General features: G+C 40.1%; 2 protein-coding genes across 2 annotated transcripts; both read right to left on the reverse strand.

The window, feature by feature from the left end:
• Positions 1 to 146: 146 nt before the first annotated feature.
• LOC308375463 (CD48 antigen-like) lies at positions 147 to 4,468 on the reverse strand (the record flags this gene model as incomplete). Its single annotated transcript, XM_080851620.1, has 3 exons — positions 147 to 409; positions 1,009 to 1,305; positions 4,429 to 4,468. 3 exons carry the CDS (start codon positions 4,466 to 4,468, stop codon positions 147 to 149), a joined length of 600 nt encoding a protein of 199 aa, XP_080707746.1.
• Positions 4,469 to 14,086: 9,618 nt separating this feature from the next.
• LOC308375647 (CD48 antigen-like) lies at positions 14,087 to 18,945 on the reverse strand (the record flags this gene model as incomplete). Its single annotated transcript, XM_080851816.1, has 3 exons — positions 14,087 to 14,349; positions 17,426 to 17,722; positions 18,906 to 18,945. The coding sequence occupies 3 exons, from the start codon at positions 18,943 to 18,945 to the stop codon at positions 14,087 to 14,089; spliced, it is 600 nt and encodes a 199-aa protein (XP_080707942.1).
• Between the last annotated feature and the right edge of the window lie 393 nt (positions 18,946 to 19,338).

A 19,338-nucleotide genomic window follows, 5' to 3' on the forward strand; every position in this document is an offset into this window, starting at 1 on the left:
CAACAGAATGACTGTTATTGTTTAATCTGCTGTGGATGGTGAGGCGTTTTTGTTTGAAGTACTACGTGGCCATGTAACTGTACTAGCCTGTACAAGGTGGAACTAACTGCAATACCATAACCCTTCTATAAGAGGATTGTAGATAGTTATATTATGAAATGGAAGTAATCACCTGAGGTAAAGCAGTCACTGGCATGGTAGGTCACACTGCTGTCACTAACTGTGTTGTTCACCACACAGGTGTAGACTGAGTCCTGGTTTTCCTTACTGATCTGTGGTCCAGTCTGACCCCTCATCTCTTCAGTCTGCAGTCCAGGCCCAGACCAGCTGTAGTCCAGAGAGTCACCCTCTGCCTCACAGTGTAGTGTTGCATTGCTTGGGCAGGAGACCTTTGCTTTATTGACAGGGTCTACAATAAACAGATACAACGATCCAAAAGTAATATAACATTATAAGAGGGTATTTAACAGGGGGGGGGGTGGGGGGGGGGGGGGTCATTTTCTTCTGTGATAGATGGTACAGGATATAAATGTGAGTACAGGGTCATTATAGAAAACGCATAACTCACTCTCAGATTCTTGGTGAATATATTGAATTCATCTTCCTGGTAATAGGAATTATTTGCATTACTGCTTGAATTGTTTGTGAGTCATATTCGTTTAACAAACTGAGCCAGAATATTATGTTATTTATCATCACATACATCTCATACACATGAACAAGTAAAGGTATTTTTGTCGTCTTGAAAGGAAACTTTTGCATCTTCAACCTGGGCCCTTTTTTATATGTTTGGATCTAAACTTTTACTAAGGACCATTAACAATCTAGATTGGTCAAGTATTGAATTAGAACGCTAATAATGTTATTATAAGTGTCTGACAACACGGAAAGGATCCGTACAGATATAGATCTGTATCTGTTAACCTCATTAACTGTAAAGAGACTGTAGAGAATGACTGTTCCACTTTCAGAATGTGCCTTTAGGTGAATAAAGCTTGTGATGCTTACCAATTACTTTAACTCTGTGCTTTATGCTGATTATCCTTCCTTGTATCATCACTACAGCCTCATACAATCCACTGTCTTCTTTGGTCAGATGTATAAAGGTTACATCCCCAGATTTTACGTCCAACTTAATCCGGCCCTTGAATTTTAAATATTCTCTGATGTTTACAGCCTTATTGTCCCAGTCCACCATCTTGTCTCCATCATGCATCCACACAATGTTTTCTATCTCTCCTTCAACATGGGACTTTAATGTCACTTTTCCATTAGTGGCAACATTGATGGTTTTTGAGGATGCAACTGGAAAAAAAGGATATTAGAAAGAATTCAAAGTGTGTGTGTGTCACTATCTCTGCCATAAACATAGTCACTAGTCACTAGGGCTAATTTCCATTCCATTAAAAAAAAAAAGTCATTTGGAGTCAAATATGCACTTATTATGAAGGCAATATTTGATGAGGAATTACGGTTTCATGTTATTGTTAAACAAACAAAACATAAAATAGAAGCAAAAATCTCCAAATCTCAGTAGATCATTAGCCAATCACATTTTCTAGTTTTAACTAAACCACAACATGCAAAGACACTAAATAGAGAGTGCGCTCATTAGACCATTTTTGATCGACATGTGGTCTTTTTGACTTTTTTGGGACATGTGGTAATTCAGTTGCCCTTTATTGGAGATGGCAGCACAAAGCCTAGGATATATACAGTATTATGCAATCACTCAGTATCTATCTATAAATCCAGGAATCTGTGTGTGTGTGTGTGTGTGTCAGTCTGTCTAGGGCGTATCTCCCTGACGGTAGTTACGTTAGTTATGAGATTTCGCATGTAGCTTACGCATGTCATGAACCATTGCATCCTTGATTTTGAAGATTTTTGAATTCATAGTTCGCGAGATATTTGTATTTTACTGTTTCCCGTAGGCACTAATGGGTTATCGTTTCCCCTAGCACCGAAATGACGTCACAAATTACGTCACAAACAATATGGTATTAAAACTATCCTGCCTTCACTCAAAGTTCAGAATAGCGTTGGATATGATAAGGAGGTCCGCATTCAAATTCTTCTTGGTGAACAGATACAGACTTTTGCTCAGGTAATCTTAAGACAGTGATTGATTTTATCTATTCGTTTATATAAGCTTCTTTATATTAAGTTTCAAAGTAATGTCTAGAGTTGTACAGTCATCTAACAGACAGGGAATAGTAATCCACGCGTAATCCAAATGCAAACGATAAAATTGAAATATCTCGCGAACTATGAATTCAGAGAGAGAGTTGTATAGAGTAAAATTCATGCGTTTTGCATATGCCATGAATAAGTGCTGTAATCACAGTTACATTTCAACCATGCTTATGAAATGAGTTTGCCAAGTTGTAAGTCAAATAAGTGCAGAAATGTACTGTAAAAATACGCTATACTAATAAACAATATGAATATTTTGATAAGCCTCGGAGGCTTTCAGATTGTCCATTGCTTTCCCGTCTGTTGCTATGGAGTCCACGAAATACGCGCAAATCTCGCTGTAAGTTATGTTGGGCCCACGTCGTCATGTTATCCTCCCAGTCCTGCACTGAATTCGGGTGGGGGGTAGTAACGCCATTTCAAGTCAGAGTATTTAAACTGTGTTCCCATTGTAAGGACATAATTAGATTACGATCTGTCTGAGAGTGGGCTGTCAAAGCTAGCATCATCGAAGTCATACAGTAGCCTACAGTACAGTAGGCTACATACATTCAATAAAATGAACCTACATTTGAGTCCAACTGCATGACCATTCTTACCCTACACTTACCCTTACAATAAAGAAGTGATCCTATTTCAACCATAACTTCATTTTAAATAATGTCTTTCTTTATGACATTTAGTTTATAGTTTAGACAGCAATTTTGACATCTGTATTCAACTGCATCCACTACATAATCTCAAACTTTATTTGTTGGTGTATCTCCAAAAAGGCTATACAACATTAAAACATTTCTTAATTAAATTGAAACATGCATCACAATAATACTTCAGTGTAACCTGTACCTATGTGGAGTGCAAATATGTCTTGCTATTACACTACCCATCAGCTACACCTACATCTGCTAACACTACAGAATGCATAATTTCTACGGGCACTGCGCTAGTCTATCTATAAATCCAGGAATCTCTGTGTGTGTGTCAGTCTGTCTAGGGCGTATCTCCCTGACGGTAGTTACGTTAGTTATGAGATTTTGCATGTAGCTTACGCATGTCATGAACCTGTGCATCCTTGATTTTGAAGATTTTTGAATTCATAGTTCGCGAGATATTTGTATTTTACCGTTTCCCGTAGGCACTAATGGGTTATCGTTTCCCGTAGCACCGAAATTACGTCACAAATTACGTCACAAACAATATTAGCGGTATTAAAACTATCCTGCCTTCACTCAAAGTTCAGAATAGCGTTGGATTTGATAAGGAGGTCTGCATTCAAATTCTTCTTGGTGAACAGATACAGACTTTTTCTCAGGTAATCTTAAGACAGTGATTGATTTTATCTATTCGTTTATATAAGCTTCTTTATATTAAGATTCAAAGTAATGTCTAGAGTTGTACAGTCATCTAACAGACAGGGAATAGTAATCTATCAAAATATTCATATTGTTTATTAGTATAGCGTATTTTTACAGTACATTTCTGCACTTATTTGACTGACAACTTGGCAAACTCATTTCATAAGCATGGTTGAAATGTAACTGTGATTACAGCACTTATTCATGGCATATGCAAAACGCATGAATTTAACTCTATACAACTCTCTCTCTGAATTCATAGTTCGCGAGATATTTCTATTTTATCGTTTGCGTTAGGTACTATGGGTTATTATTTAACCTTTACATTATTTGTTGAACCATGGTATTAATTAAAAAAAACTACAAGTTAGTAAAAACTGAACTACTGCTTAATTTCTCCATTTCCACTACCATGTAAAAAGTGGGCCGGTCTTGGGCCTGAAATTCCCGGGCTGATAAAGTTGCCCCACTCCGGCCCTGCCCATGTGACATACTTTTATGTGACCTACAGTATGTTATAAAGGCTTATTCAGCAGTAAGCCCATCATGTGTCTTGGGGACAAAGTCCCCCCAATCCTTGTTTCATTTTGCACACTACAAAATAACTCTCCTCTCCGACACAACTATTTAACGGACCTTTTCAGTAAAATTCAGAAAGCTGTTTGGTGAGGATTGAACGAAAACCTCCACAAGTCATTGAAAATATTCTGGGATGTATCAGGTGAGCCAGTTCGACAGGATCAAGGGCATTTTGATATTTGTGAGTCCATAAACATAAAATTAGGATTCTCATTATTAATGACCATTAGGATACGTACTTAGCTTACTAATAGCCTGTAAGATTACATTTTGTTAACATATCAATCATAGCGCTTACCATAAAACAGACTGAAAATTATGCAAAAAATGGTCCCCATCTGGAGGTGTTAGACACTTAGATGGAGTGAAAAGACTGAATACATCCAGCCAAGGAAATTCAGTCCAGGCAGTTAAACAGTTCCAACAAAAAGTATCCAAAAACAGTTAACAAAGATCTTTGAAGAAAAAAAACCCTCAAGAGTTCAACACAGGGTGTCAAATCAAGACTGAGCAAAGTCACAGAAAATCAGGAGGGTCATATAGGCAGGCAAACAAGGCTCAGGTGAACATTATGACACAATAAAGACAAGACTCAAACATGTGACTGGCAAACGTGAACACTGAGGGCCCCACATGGTCAGTACGGGTATTGTAGGCCAAGAATCCTGTCAATTTTGTAGTTGGCTTCGCCGCACCATCCAGGGGTAACGTTGTTATTGCTTCCTAGGGACATAGGTTCTTGCACGCATTACTAACCATTTCCCTCTCAAATGGTTTGATTTATGTTCTATGTAATATTACACAAAAAACAAATGCTGCCAACCTCTTCTATTCAGAACTCAATTCAGAACACTTCAACTTTACTATTAATGAACTAACTTTGGTTGTAGTTTTCATTAAATTATTAATCAGAGTTTCAAATTGATAGTTTACATTTTTTTTAAATAAGACTGATATTTGACTGATTTGTGATTAATCCTTATTTTGACCACTGTGGAGAACACTACACTTTGTGTGGCAACCCCCTATGTGTTCAACTTAATTGATCTGCCATTGTGTTGAATGGTTGATGCCTGTCCATTTCGGTGAGATTAAAAAACATATAGGTGCTATTGTCAGTATAGTACCAATGTTGTCTTGGCACTCATGAAGACAGGATCCCTATGTATACAAAATTACACCCACATTTACTTGCCGTCCGCTAACAAGGTAAGGTACCTTACCTTAAGGTAGCCTACATTATTCTGGTGCCCATGTGAATACCCGTTGTACCTGTGTCACATGTCAGTCTAGTGAATTATTTTGTTTATTGTTTTGTGTAATCATGTGGTTGTTGTATTATAATTGTGTGTGTTGTGTTGTAACCAGTGAGCAAGGGGGAACTGTGTGGCAGGAACTCTAATGTGGACTAATGAGTTGATGGACTAATGGCCACGGAGTTTGTTATTGATCTGTTTTAATTGGGACACTGGCCGGAGGAATCCATTTTCTTTCAAACAGGGTGATGGGAAAGGAATGGGACTTGATTTCCCAGGTGACCTGGAGCAAAGACACAATCCAGCAGCGACACGACCGACCACAGCAATCGGCAGCCAGCTGGCGTGGGTAGCAGAGATGCATGTTAGCATGCCAACTAAAGGGAAGTGGTTGTGCTTATTAGTGTTAATGCTTTGTGTGAGTGTGTTTTCTTTTGGAGGGGGTGGACTCCAGAGCTGCAGCCAGAGGGGAAGCAGAAGTGGCATCGGAGGAAGAGTGCGACCGTGGCGTGATCATCCCTCCCTGGTTGCGCAACGACGAAGCCCTGCTTGACCTACTCTTGGACTGATTGAACTGGGGGGAATTGGGTATTGTCTTGTGGTGTTTCGGTCAGCGTGGGGGATGCCGCCGACCAAAAGTGTTTTACTTTTTGATCCGGCAGCGCACCCGCTTAGTGGGGCAGTGTGTCCTATGTATTGCATGTAATATGTTCTAATCGGCTTCTATGCAAAAGGTTGTACTCCTCCCCCCTGGTGGTGCCTGTCTGTGGCTATAGTAGCTAGCCACCTTATTCTGTGTGATATTGGGGTGGGTTATGTGGCGATTAGGCTGGGTCTAAACCATGTACTGCATTTTGCCCAGGGACTGTATGTAACCAAGTGTGTGGCTGTCGGCCCTCTATAATACATTTGTACATTTGTAAAACTTTATTCATGCCTGGTGTTGTGTGTCAGAGGGGTCTGAACCAGTGTAAACGTTTAGGTTGCAGTGACGACTCCCACACTGCTATGTTGGGCTGGTAAATGTTATCCTGTGACGTGTGTACGTGAACATTAGATGAGCCCACACTGATTGGTTGCCTGGCCATCCCAATCTGCAGAGAGGCAGGATTGCATGTGTGGAGATGTTCAGAATGGGTGAGATATCAGCACTCCTCACCTTTCCATTCATGAACCAAAGCTCATGTACCAGCATACAGAGACCAGTATGTAGAGTTAGTGTTGGAGCATGTCAATGTGGTAGAACTGCAGACATCACATTAAGCTATGCCAAGAAAACCATCTGTAACAGTCTTTAAAAAAATCTCTCTCTCTATTTTTTCTCACAGAGGTGAGCTGGTGGACATCTGTGGACTGTAATCTGAAGAGAGCTTCCATCTGCTCTTTCCCCATGGCAGCATGAGGAGCCACCCAGCATCTCAATGCTTTGGATTCATTGATGTCATGATTTATATAAAAGTGATACTACTTTGTAATTGAAAATAAAAACTCGAATGGCACCATTAATAAGACTAAGTAAGGCAACACTGGTTTATTTGTGTTCATACAAAATGGTAGTTCTGTGCTTTACAAATGAGAAGATGAATGAATATAGAATTGCTTTAAATTTAAAAATAAAATCAGAGAAAGTGCATTAAAACCGATATAAATATTGAGAAGAAAATATGGCTGCTTGTTGTCACATCCATAGATATCTATAATAAAGGCTAGATAAGTTGTCCGCGTTGCTGGCCGACGGAGTCAAATGTCCGCACAATTCGGCCATTTTGAGACAGAATAGCTCGCTCAGATAGTTGCCATAAATACACATGCACAAGCTATTTATGTAAAATCAATAGGCTACTAAAACTCAGCATACAGAATGGCAACAGGACAGTGGCGGTCCGTGCATTTCACGACTGGGCCTTTAGCGATGTCCTACACGATGTTAAGTAAGGGATAATGTATTGTCCGGAGGTCATTCTACAAAAATAATTCCCGACGGGGCGAACAACACCCTGACGCGCAGCGGAGGGTGTTGTTTTGTACCGAAGGGAATTATTTTTGTAGAATGACCGACGGACAATACATTATCCCGCTTATTATACGGGTACTTGCCAAAAACGATAGAAGACATTCCTCCAACATATCTCTTTTTAATGATTTAGGTGCCGTTTCATGTGTCCCGTTTAGAAATAAATAGTTCTTCAAGCAAATAGAACTTTGAAGTTTCAGGTGTTGCATAGCAACCCATTACTTGCTGACTTCAAATTACTCTCTACTGTTGCGTTAAAATGACTGGACTTCTGGCGGAATGATATGAAAGATGTGAATTAGAAGTACAAAACCCGTTGCCAATGACAGCGGTGATTATCTTTGGCAGAGGTCTGTTAGCAGGAATTAATGTATGGGTATGACGTAGGAATGGCCCATTCAAATCAACGGTACTTTTTGGAACGTTCTGAAGAGCCGTATAATAAACTGAGTGAATCCACCTCCTAATACTATCATTATGACGCCATGGCTCTCGAATCATTATATTTATACAGAAAGGCAGTAAAGTGAGCATTGCATCACCTTAACATAGTCGAGTACAACAGACTTTATTAATATTTCCGGAGAATTTAAAATCAATACACCCGTATTAACAATACATTAAGAGTAGTAAACTCTCAGTTATATGATCGCTTGGATATTACTGTCACAACTTAAAAATAAAAGGCGATTTTCAGGGATTAGTCTACAAAGTTTTATTAAGTCCACCGAAAGTAGCCTATGAGAGCTTAAACAAGTTTGTCCACTAAACATCGCATTGTCCCACCTGCAAAGCAGTTTCATTAAACTTCCCATCCTCACGATATCCAGTTTTTCTTGAAAGTTCCGTCTTGAAAATGGCGTTGTAATTGTATCAAAAACTGGAATTATCAAGTTGGTGTAAATTAGTTTATTTTTAGTTGGTTAATGTATTTATATTTAGTCTTACCAATTGAAACAACTAGCATAATAAGCATTGAAACCGATGTACGTCGTTTTCGCATCCAGCTAAACTGAGCACTGAAGCACTGCACCGGTCTGCCTCAGTATCCAATCAAAAGACGTTTACGTGTCACGTTCAACGCGAGGAAAGAAATCTTCCGGGCCTTCTAGAAGGCCCAGTGTCGCCAACTCGAAATCTGATTGGTTGTCACAACTGTCTGTTTCAGTTCATTCAACTTAAATGAGCTGAAACAGCCAGTTGTGAAAACCAATCAGATGTACACGGGCCTTCAATGTGAATTCTGAAGGCCTCAGGGAAGAATTCTGTTCTCGGGGAAGGTTTCTCGGAGCGTGGCAACACATGATAGCTGAAATATGATTGGATGAAAGCTCTAACATAAATGAACAACGCTGGAAGCTATGAAATGAAGATAATGGACTATGGGGAATAATTGAATACATATTTATGAAAAGAAAATATTAAAATTAAATGTATTTATTACATTTATTTTCTGATGATGTTTAGGCCAGCAGAGAAGGCCTTGAAGGCCCTGACGGACCACCACTGCAACAGGAGATACATGTATACTTTTATTACCACCGTTTAAAAAGCAATATTACTGATATAATAAAATACCGGTGCCCACGGGATCTCATTTTAAGGGAATGTTCACTAGAACAGACTGCACAAAATTCTGGCATCTTCATTGGCAATAAAGTCAGCAATTTCCTGTGGAAATCATAATGTAGATGTTTAACAAACCAACCCGATTGGAAATCATGTGCAACTTCAGTTTTATTATGTGCAACTTAAGTTGTATTGAAAAGAAAGAACAATTATGCCTTGCCAATTGATGTAAAATGATTGAAACACAATAGCCATGATACACAATAAAGCTGCACATTTCAACATGTTCAAGCATCGAGAATTATTACCAAGGTAATGACGTTTGTAAATCAAGTAATTTGTAAATCCGTCAAGATTTCCGTGAGATATGAGTGTAAACGATTGTGAAGATCACTGACGTTACCTAACGTACCACTGATCCCTCCCGGAACTATTCCGTCCTTAAAATGGCCTCATGTACGGACATTCACGAGTCCGCCGTTGCACCCCCTTGGTCACATCATTGACACTGGCAGTCCAAGTGCAGCAGTAGCATTTCTCTGTGACTGATGAAGATGTTTGGTAACTCATTTAGCGATCATCCAGCAATGCTACTAAACATGTGCAGGTTTCTAAGGACACATGCTGCATGTCATAAAATGAAAGAGCTGTTTCACAGCAGATTGTCTCTATGAGCCATAAAGACTCATAAACAGGCCAGTTCTTCCATAGTGAACATGAAGTAGTATCTGGCTGGTTAAGTGAATGAATTCCTGGCCTCAAGGTTTCAGTAAACATGATCACCTTTTCTTTCCTCAGCTTAGTGAAGTTTGACTTTGATATTCTTACAGGAGGGCCGTGTGCAGTAACAGATATAATATAATAGCCAATAAAAAAGATAATGCCCCTTGGATAATCAAGATAAATATGCAACTGCCGTTATGTGATTTTCTGCTGATACAAATATACAAAAGGATGGTAAAAACTGATTTTAACAAACATTAATACATTCAAATTCAAAACTGAAAAACTATGTTTACACATAAGACAAAATAGTGGTTGATTGCATACACAAGGCAATTAAATACATGATCAGGCTATAAAATATAATGTTTTTGGATTTTATTTGATTTGATACCTTAAGGCTTGTCTGAAGGTTCTATGAGTTCTTCTACAAGCAGTTTTACTTGGGTCTGGGGGCTTATTGGGGTGTCTGTAGAGAGGTGACTTGTGTCAAGTGTATCACTCTGTTAATGAGCTTGTGTGCCATCAGATTGTGTAATCACTGGATCATCAGTCTTTAGTTCTGGTTTTTGACTTGTTTGGGTTTTTTTTGTCTGCTTCTGGGTTCAAGGGATCTCAGGAGAGCGGTTCATCTTCACCAACAGGCTTTTAGGCAGATACTGATTCTTTAGTGTTTTCCCCTGGACTTTCATCATTTGGGTGAGCTGGGGGTAACCTGGCTTCTTCAGTGGGTGTTAGTATTTGAGAATGTCACAGATGTTGAATTACTTTCACCATCAGTCATTGATATTTCAGCTTAATCCTCACTTGTAGGTTTGTCAACCGTAGTGTTGGAAGAATTAGCATATGTGTTTGTTTCTTCAAGAAATCTTGGATATGTATTTATCTTGTGAAGTGTGTACAAGTTTCGTCAACCTGGATTACCACTTCCTGCCCTCCATGGGGTAATGGGTTGATGATGTCATCATTCCTGATGCTTCCTGCTGATCCAGAGAGTGACAGGTCGGAGGTTTGGTTCTGTTCCTCTGTTACTGTGTTTGTTCTATTCTCATATTCACAGGTCCCCTCCATATTCATGTTTTCTAAACACATACTTGCATCTCTCACAGCATCAATGTATCCAGACTGTCTGGGAGATCCAGAGGAGGAATCTGCATGTGGGCATGTTAGACCTGTTGGGGAAGGCTCAGCAATGTCATCAGACCTTGGTGCAGAGTCTAATTGCTTAAAGGAGCTCGAGTCACTCTTGAATAAATTACAAGTTGTTGGGCTCATTTTAGTACTTGGATCAAATATTTTTGCCAGGACCCTTAAATAACCCTTTACAGCTTTGGGATTGGTGTTCATTTCCTCATGCTGTTTCATTCCATCATGAATTGCAGGTTTATCCTGATCTGTTGAAGATTGTCCATCTAAACTACCCCCTTCCCCTATTCCCTCTTTCTGCTCTTCATGCGTCAGTGTATTGGTGACGTCATCATTGCTGAGCCCTACAGTGGTATCCATTTTGTCATCTTGAACATCACCTGCAACTCCATCCTTAGCGTCTGAAGACCTGTCACATGTATTTGTTACTGCCGTGTGAGTAGCTTGACTGCCTGTTATAATTGGTTTTCCACTTGAATTGTCTCCTTCATTCTCACTCTCCTCCATCCTTTCACATGATAGTGTATCTGTGGCATCAGTGCTGGTATTTCCTGCTGATCCAGAGGGGGATTTGTTGATGGTACTCTGGTTTTGTTTCACTGCCCCTGTGTTTGTGTCTCTTTCATTCTCACACATGCCCTCCATGTTCCTCATGTGGGAAAGAGGGGACCTACTGTCACCACTTAATGAATGATCAGCGTCTCCAGACTGCATGGGCGATCCAGAGGAGGGATCTGCATGATGATCAGGATCAGCACTCTCATCAGGCTTTGGTGCAGAGTCTGATTCCTTAGAGGTGCCCGGGACATCCATGGCAACGTTACCACTTGTTGGGCTAATTCCAAAAAATCGTTTTATCTTGTCACTTATAGAACTCATCGAACTCTCCTCCTTCCTTTCACATGATCCAGAGGAGGAATCTGCATGCGTGCTTGTGTGATGTGTTTTGGAGCTATTCATTATTTCATGATGTTTCATTCCATCATGAACAGCAGGTTTATCTTGAACTGAATTTGTAGATTGTCCATCTAAACTACCCCCTTCCCCTATTCTCTCTTTCTGCCCTTCATGTGTCAGTGTATTGGTGATGTCATCATTACTGAGCCCTACAGTGGTATCCATTTTGTTATCTTGAACATCACCTGCAACTCCATCCTCAGCGTCTGAAGACCTGTCACAGGTATGTGTTGCTGCTGTGTGAGTAGCTTGACTGCCTGTTATAATTGGTTTTCCACTTGAATTGTCTCCTACAATCACACTCTCCTCCAGCCTTTCACATGATAGTGGATCTGTGGCATCAGTGCTGGTATTTTCTGCTGATCCAGAGGGGGATTTGATGATGGTACTCTGGTTTTGTTTCACTGTCCCTGTGCTTGTTTCTCTTTCATTCTCACACATGCCCTGCACGTTCCTTGCGTGTAATCGAGGGGACTTACTGTCATCAGTAAATGTGTGATCAGCGTCTCCAGACTGTCTGGGAGATCCAGAAGAGGGATCCGCATGATGATCAGGATCAGCACTCTCATCAGGCTTTGGTGCAGAGTCTGATTCCTTAGAGGTGCCCGGGACATCCATGGCAAAGTTACCACTTGTTGGGCTAATTCCAAAAAATCTTTTTATCTTGTCACTTATAGAACTCATCGAACTCTCCTCCTTCCTTTCACATGATCCAGAGGAGGAATCTGCATGCGTGCTTGTGTGATGTGTTTTGGAGCTATTCATTATTTCATGATGTTTCATTCCATCATGAACAGCAGATTTATCCTGAACTGAATTTGAAGATTGTCCATCTAAACTACCCCCTTCCCCTATTCTCTCTTTCTGCCCTTCATGTGTCAGTGTATTGGTGATGTCATCATTACTGAGCCCTACAGTGGTATCCATTTTGTTATCTTGAACATCACCTGCAACTCCATCCTCAGCGTCTGAAGACCTGTCACAAGTATTTGTTGCTGCCGTGTGAGTAGCCTGACTGCCTGTTTTAATTGGTTTACCACTTGAATTGTCAATTTCACACAAAAGTGTATCTGTGGCATCAGTGCTAGCATTTCCCGCTGATCCAGAGGGGGATTTGATGATCGTGCTCTGGTTTTGCTTCACTATCCCTGTGTTTGTGTCTCGCTCCTTCTCACACATGCCCTCCATGTTCCTAAGGTGGATAAGAGGAGACTTACTGTCATCACCAAATGTAGGATCAGCTTGTCCAGACTGTCTGGGTGATCCGGAGGAGGGATCTACATGATGATCAGGATCAGCGCTCTCATCAGGCTTTGGTGCAGAATCTGATTCGATAAAGGGGCCCGGGACATCCGTGGCAACGTTACCATTTGTTGGGCTAATTCCAAAAAAACGTTTTATCTTGTCACTTAAAGAACTCATCAAACTCTCCTCCTTCCTTTCACATGATCCAGAGGAGGAATCTGCATGCGTGCTTGTGTGATGTGTTTTGGAGCTATTCATTTCTTCATGTTGATTCATTCCATCCTGAATAGTAGGTTTATCCTGAACTGAATTTGAAGATTGTCCATCTAAACTACCCTCTTCCCCTATTTTCTCTTTCTGCCTTTCATGTGTCGGTATATTGGTGACATCATCTTTGCTGAGCCTTACAGAGGTATCCATTTTGTTATCTTGAACATCACCTGCAACTCCATCCTCAGCGTCTAAAGACCTGTCAAAGGTTTTTGTTGCTGCTGTGTGGGTAGCTTGACTGCCTGTTATAATTGATTTTCCACTTGAATTGTCTCCTACATTCACACTCACTTCCAGTTGTTCACCAATAGGTTCACCATCAACAGGGAGCAATACTGCAGTCTCTTCCTTCTTTTGATTGGTAATACTCTTTCCAGTTGTCTCATATGTACTCTCATTTCCAGTGTGTTTCTGCCCTGTTATTCATATATAAATACATTACTTGGATGAATTTAGACTTATCTTCAGTCTATATATGAAATCACATACAATATTTTGTATTTGTAGACAGTTACCTCTTGATTTGATCTTGTAACAATAATAGCCCAAACCAGCAGCAGCACCAATAACTCCAATAACAGCAACAGCACACACTACACCTAGGATGAGCTGAGGATCTCCTGCATTTACAACAGAAAGACTGTTATTGTTCAATCTGCTGTGAATGGTAAGGCGTTTTTGTTTAACATTCCATGTAGCCATGTATCATGCAATAGCCTGTAAAAGGTGGAACTAACATCAATACCATCACACTCCCATAAGAGGATTGTAGATAGTTATATCATGTAAAGGGAGTAATCACCTGAGGTAAAGCAGTCACTGGCATGGTAGGTCAGACTGCTGTTACTAACTGGGTTTTTCACCATACAGGTGTAGACTGAGTCCTGGTTCTCCTTATTGATCTGTGGTCCAGTCTGACCCCTCATCTCTGCAGTCTGTAGTCCAGGCCCAAACCAGCTGTAGTCCAGAGAGTCACCCTCTGCCTCACAGTGTAGTGTTGCATTGCTTAGGCAGGTGACATTTGCTTCAGTGACAGGGTCTACAACAAACAGATACAATGTTACAAAAGTAGTATGAGTTGAGTATGAGTTTGTGTGATCTAACATCTCACTGTGAAAGATGGTACAGGACATTCATTTGAAGGTGAAAGATCGAGTACAGTGTAATATCAGAAAATGAATAATTCACACACAATCCTTTATGTATTTATTTGATCTTCCTGGTTATAGGAATTATTTGTATTACTGCTTGTATTGTTTGTTAGTCATTAACGTTTATCAAACTGAGCTTGAAAATTATTTAGTTTAACATCAAATGCATCGCATACAAAAACATAAGTCCTGGTATTTTTTTCGTCTGGGATATTACATCCAGGGCACTATTTTGAGATCTTCTTGAGTCTTAACTTTCACTCATCATACTCCCATCTAAATGAATAGTACTAGAACTAATTAACAATTAAAGTTGATCCAGTGTAGAATTAGGACACTATAACCGGCGACCGCAAAATAGCTTCACAACGTATTCCCATGGGGCAAGAATCTGTATCAAAGTAAACCGCTTGTTTTTTCGACTTTTAGGCTCATAGTGTTAGTGTCTGGCAACATGGAAAGGATCCCTAGATAGACCTGTGTTTGTTTAACTCAATAACTGTAAAGAGACTAGAGCAGGGGTCTTCAACCTTTTTCAGCCCAAGGACCCCTTGGCTGAGACACTGAGCAGGGACCCCTTGCCCCGCCGCCCTAAATTTGGGCCTGATATTCATATATTTTATTTGGAACTAAATGTCAGTCACACACACACACACACACACACACACACACACACACACACACACACACACACACACACACACACACACACACACAAACACAAACACACACACACACACACACACACACACATACACACAAACACTCCCCTACATATGTTTGAACAGAATTACATCTGTGACACACAACTCAATTTATTCTGTTTATTATTGACATTTTTTTCTCCCTTACAGTTAGCCATCACTCTGTATTCAATTAGTGAGGGACAAAGAATTGAGTAGCTTGAGAGGCTTAAGTATGGATGAAATATCTCAAACCTAGTGAGATATCTGACGTGTGAGAATGTATCACTCATGTCTTTAGCAACAACATTCTCCCTATGTAGCATGCAGGGCATCATACATGGCTGTTGCACAGTCTGTGCAGATCGCAACAGATTTTGTTGACGGAAAACATTTTGTTCACAGAAAAAATTGTCGATCACTTTGGAAATCTCTGAACCAGTTTTACTTCCAGGCAGCTGCTTACAGAATAGAAATACCTCCTGCATATCATTTTGCTCGCAAATCACAAAAAAGCTTTATATCACTAGCTGCTGGCAATATTAAACTTCCCGCAATTATGTATGGCTTTTTGGTCTGAGCGACACGTAATGCAACGTGATAAGAGGCTTTTAAAGCTAGCTCGCACACTTTGGCTGATTGTCTCATCAAGGTCTGCTGGCCCTCAAAAGATTTTAAACAGGACATTTTAAATCTTTTTTTGTTTTATTTCAAGTATGCATGGGTTGTCTTTAAGTGTCGTTGCAGCTTTGATTATTTCATAGTTTAGTTTGATAGCACAGAAGAGCAAACCACGCACACTGGTAATTCGTCACCATCGGTCTCTTTTTAGGTGAAGCCAAATTTCAGATTATTCTCTGAATATTTACGTGTCCTCTCCCGTTTGCGCTTTTGGCTTATCATGGAAATGGTGTTGGCATCTTCTGATGGTAGATCATCTGGACCGCCATCAGTGGTGTCTGACGTGGAGCCTTTGTTCCGAGAAATTACAAAACGATCTTTTAATTTCCAAATGACCCTTTGCTAAGCCCCAACCACCTTAACTACTGTTGCCATGCCTGACAAGCTGTCGTACCTGGCATATCAATCTCAACGATGTATGTACTGTTATCTGACGTCTCCAGAGAGATAATTACTAATTTCTGGAGTTCAGGGAAGATCTCTGACAGAACGAGGCAAAATGGGCATCAGAATCATTTTAAGGGATACATACATGATATCTGCGCAAAGTCAGACAATGGGGAAATACATATTGAGGCCAAAGCGTAGGAACTGACACCGGGAGAGCAGCAATCGGATTGGGAAAATCGTGTGTCGGCCGTCCATTAACAAAATGCTAAAATATATTGAACAGTATGTCAAAGCGAGCCTGCATCTTGTCTCTTACCATTTTATTTTAGATTAAAATGTACGCATTCTAAACAAAGAACCGTAATCATTTGCAAGCAATACTGAGATGAGTTAACTTTCCGCTAGCTTGATAACATAAGCTTGTTCTCATGTTGGACACTTAACAAAGTGACAAAATACATTCAACAGTATGTCAAACGCGAACAGTAGATATGTATCTTATAGTCTCATTTTACGTTAAAATATATGCATTGTGAACAAAGGACCGTAATTATATGCAAGCATTACTGAGATGAGTTAGCTCGCTTGCTAACATTAGCATGTTCTTAACTTGGAGCAAATGTAAGTATTCTTCCTCATCTTCAAGACATTCGGCTGCGATTGGGGCCTCCCACACTTCTTTATCCACTCACGGCATTTCTCATATTGAGTTTTGGGTTTTGGGAATGGAAAAAATTCAACCCCACCCTCCAAACTCTTTGAGTATCACCTGTCGGTTTTGCACAACCCATAGGCAAAGTGCTTTGGAATCTTCACTTTGCCCAAAAGCTTGTCAGGTCCTCCGCGCTTAGTTACCGTTGCTAAACTACGATTGGCCTGGGGCCGTTTTCGGGCGTGGCTTAGCGAAGGGTGAATTTTATGGTTATGGCAGGTAACGTGTTTTGGCACAAAAAAGTGCATATGTTGCCATGGTGATCAAATTATCGCGTGAAGGCTCATGGGTAGCCTAAGTATTCCTTTTGAACGAATAGAAAACAATGTTTTTGTTTTGTTTATGTAGCCTATTGGAAGTTTTAAAGTTTTGGAAGAGGGAAAAAATGCTTCAGATGAAATAATTTGGCAGACCCCCTGCAGTACCTCAGCGGACCCCCGGTTGAAGACCTCTGGACTACAGAATGACTGGTCCCCTCAAAGAGTTTGTTGTGCTTACCAGTTACTTCAACTCTGTGCTTTATGCTGATTATCCTTCCTCGAATTATAATGTCTGCGTCATAAAATCCACTGTCATCTTTGGTCAGATTTATAATAGTTGCATCCCCAGTTTTTACGTCCAACTTAATCCGCCCCTTGAATTTCAAATATTCCCTGGCATTTCCAGTCTTTTTGTCCCACTCCACCATCTTGTTGCCATTGTGCTTCCACAGAATGTCTTCAATCTCTCCTTTAACCAGGGGCTGTAAAGTTAGTATTCCATTAGAGGCAACATTGATGGTTTTTGAGGATACCCCTAAAAAGAACGGATAATAGAAATAATTTGGGGTCAAATATGCACTTATTGTGATGCCAATGTTTCATGAGAAATTAGTGTTTCATGCTGTTGTTAAAAAAATAAATAAAAAATACATACAAGCAAAAATTTCCACAGACATATATCATTATCCAATAATATTTTCAAGGTTTGACCGAAAACACAACTTGCAAAAAGACTAGTAAGAGAGTGTGATTATACATTTTTTGATTTGACTCATGAGATGCATCTGTATTGATTACACAGATTTTTTCAGCCGTATTTATGGCACATGTGGTAAATCAGATGCCCTTAATTGGAGATGGACAGCACAAAGCCTTAGAGAAACACAGTATAAAACAATCATTCAGTATGAATTTAAATAATTTAAATAATACGATAGCCATATAAGATCATTAGCTTTGACTGCTAGTGGCTACCCAGTTGTTGAAAGGGTTAACATTAAGCCAAGGGAACTTCTTTAAAGGCACAGTCTGCGTGTCCCTCCATTTCCAGGTGTGTTGGAGAGGCTACGGTGGCCATCAGGTGCCATAAAAAGGTGAAAGGCTCTCTCTCTAGTGCCAGTGTTTTGGTTTGGCTGTTCTGGGCTATAGTTGAAACATGGTGCAACATGGCTGACTTGATCCCTATGTAGCTGTGAGGAACTAATTGTAAGCTAATGGAAACACACCACTTTGTAGTTACAGCCTATTATAGACTAATGAAAATGAATTCTATATTACTTTTCTGTTAATATATCAGCGTAAACCCTATATACTGCACTGCTTCAACCCATGTGATACTTTTATGTGACCTACAGTATGTTGTAAAGGTACATTTACCAGCAGGCCCATCATGTGACTTGGGGACAAAGTCACCCCCAATCCTTGTTCCATTTGCACACTACAAAACAGCTTTACTCTCCAAAACAACTATTTAATCATAGACCTTGGCATTATAATTCAGAAAGCTGTTTGTTGAGGATTGAAAACATCCACAAGTGATCCACAAATTATTCTGGGATTTATCAGGTCAGTTCGGCAGGATCAAGGGCATATACTGTATGTAAGTCTACAATCTTAAAATTCAGGATTCTCAACATTCATGAACATGAGGCTATGCACTGACCTTACTAATAGCCTGTTAGATTACATTTGGTTAACATATCAAGCATAGCGCTTACCGTAAAACAGACTTAAAATGATGCAGTAAATGGTCCTCATCTGGGAGGTGTTAAGACACTCAAATGGAGATACAAGGAGAAGTTTAGTAGAGATTTGTTCAAGCCAAAGAGACTACTTGAGTAAAGTTTACAAAAACAGGGCAAAAAAACTCAGTATACATCCAAGCGAGTTCAACTCATGCAATGTTATCACAGGGTGTCAAATCAAGACTGAGCAAAGACACAGAAAAGCAGGAGGCTCATATAGGCAGGCAAACAAGGCTCGGGGGAACATAATGACACAATAAAGACAAGACTCAAACATGTGACTGCCAACGGGAACACTGAGGGCCCCACATGGTCAATAGGGATATTGCAGTCCAAGAATCCTGACAATTTTGTAGTTGGCTTTGCCGCACCATCCAGGGGTTAACGTTGGTATTGCTTCCTAGAG

This window comes from Sprattus sprattus, assembly GCF_963457725.1.
Source record: "Sprattus sprattus genome assembly, chromosome: 14".
Taxonomy (NCBI): Eukaryota; Metazoa; Chordata; class Actinopteri; order Clupeiformes; family Clupeidae; genus Sprattus; species Sprattus sprattus.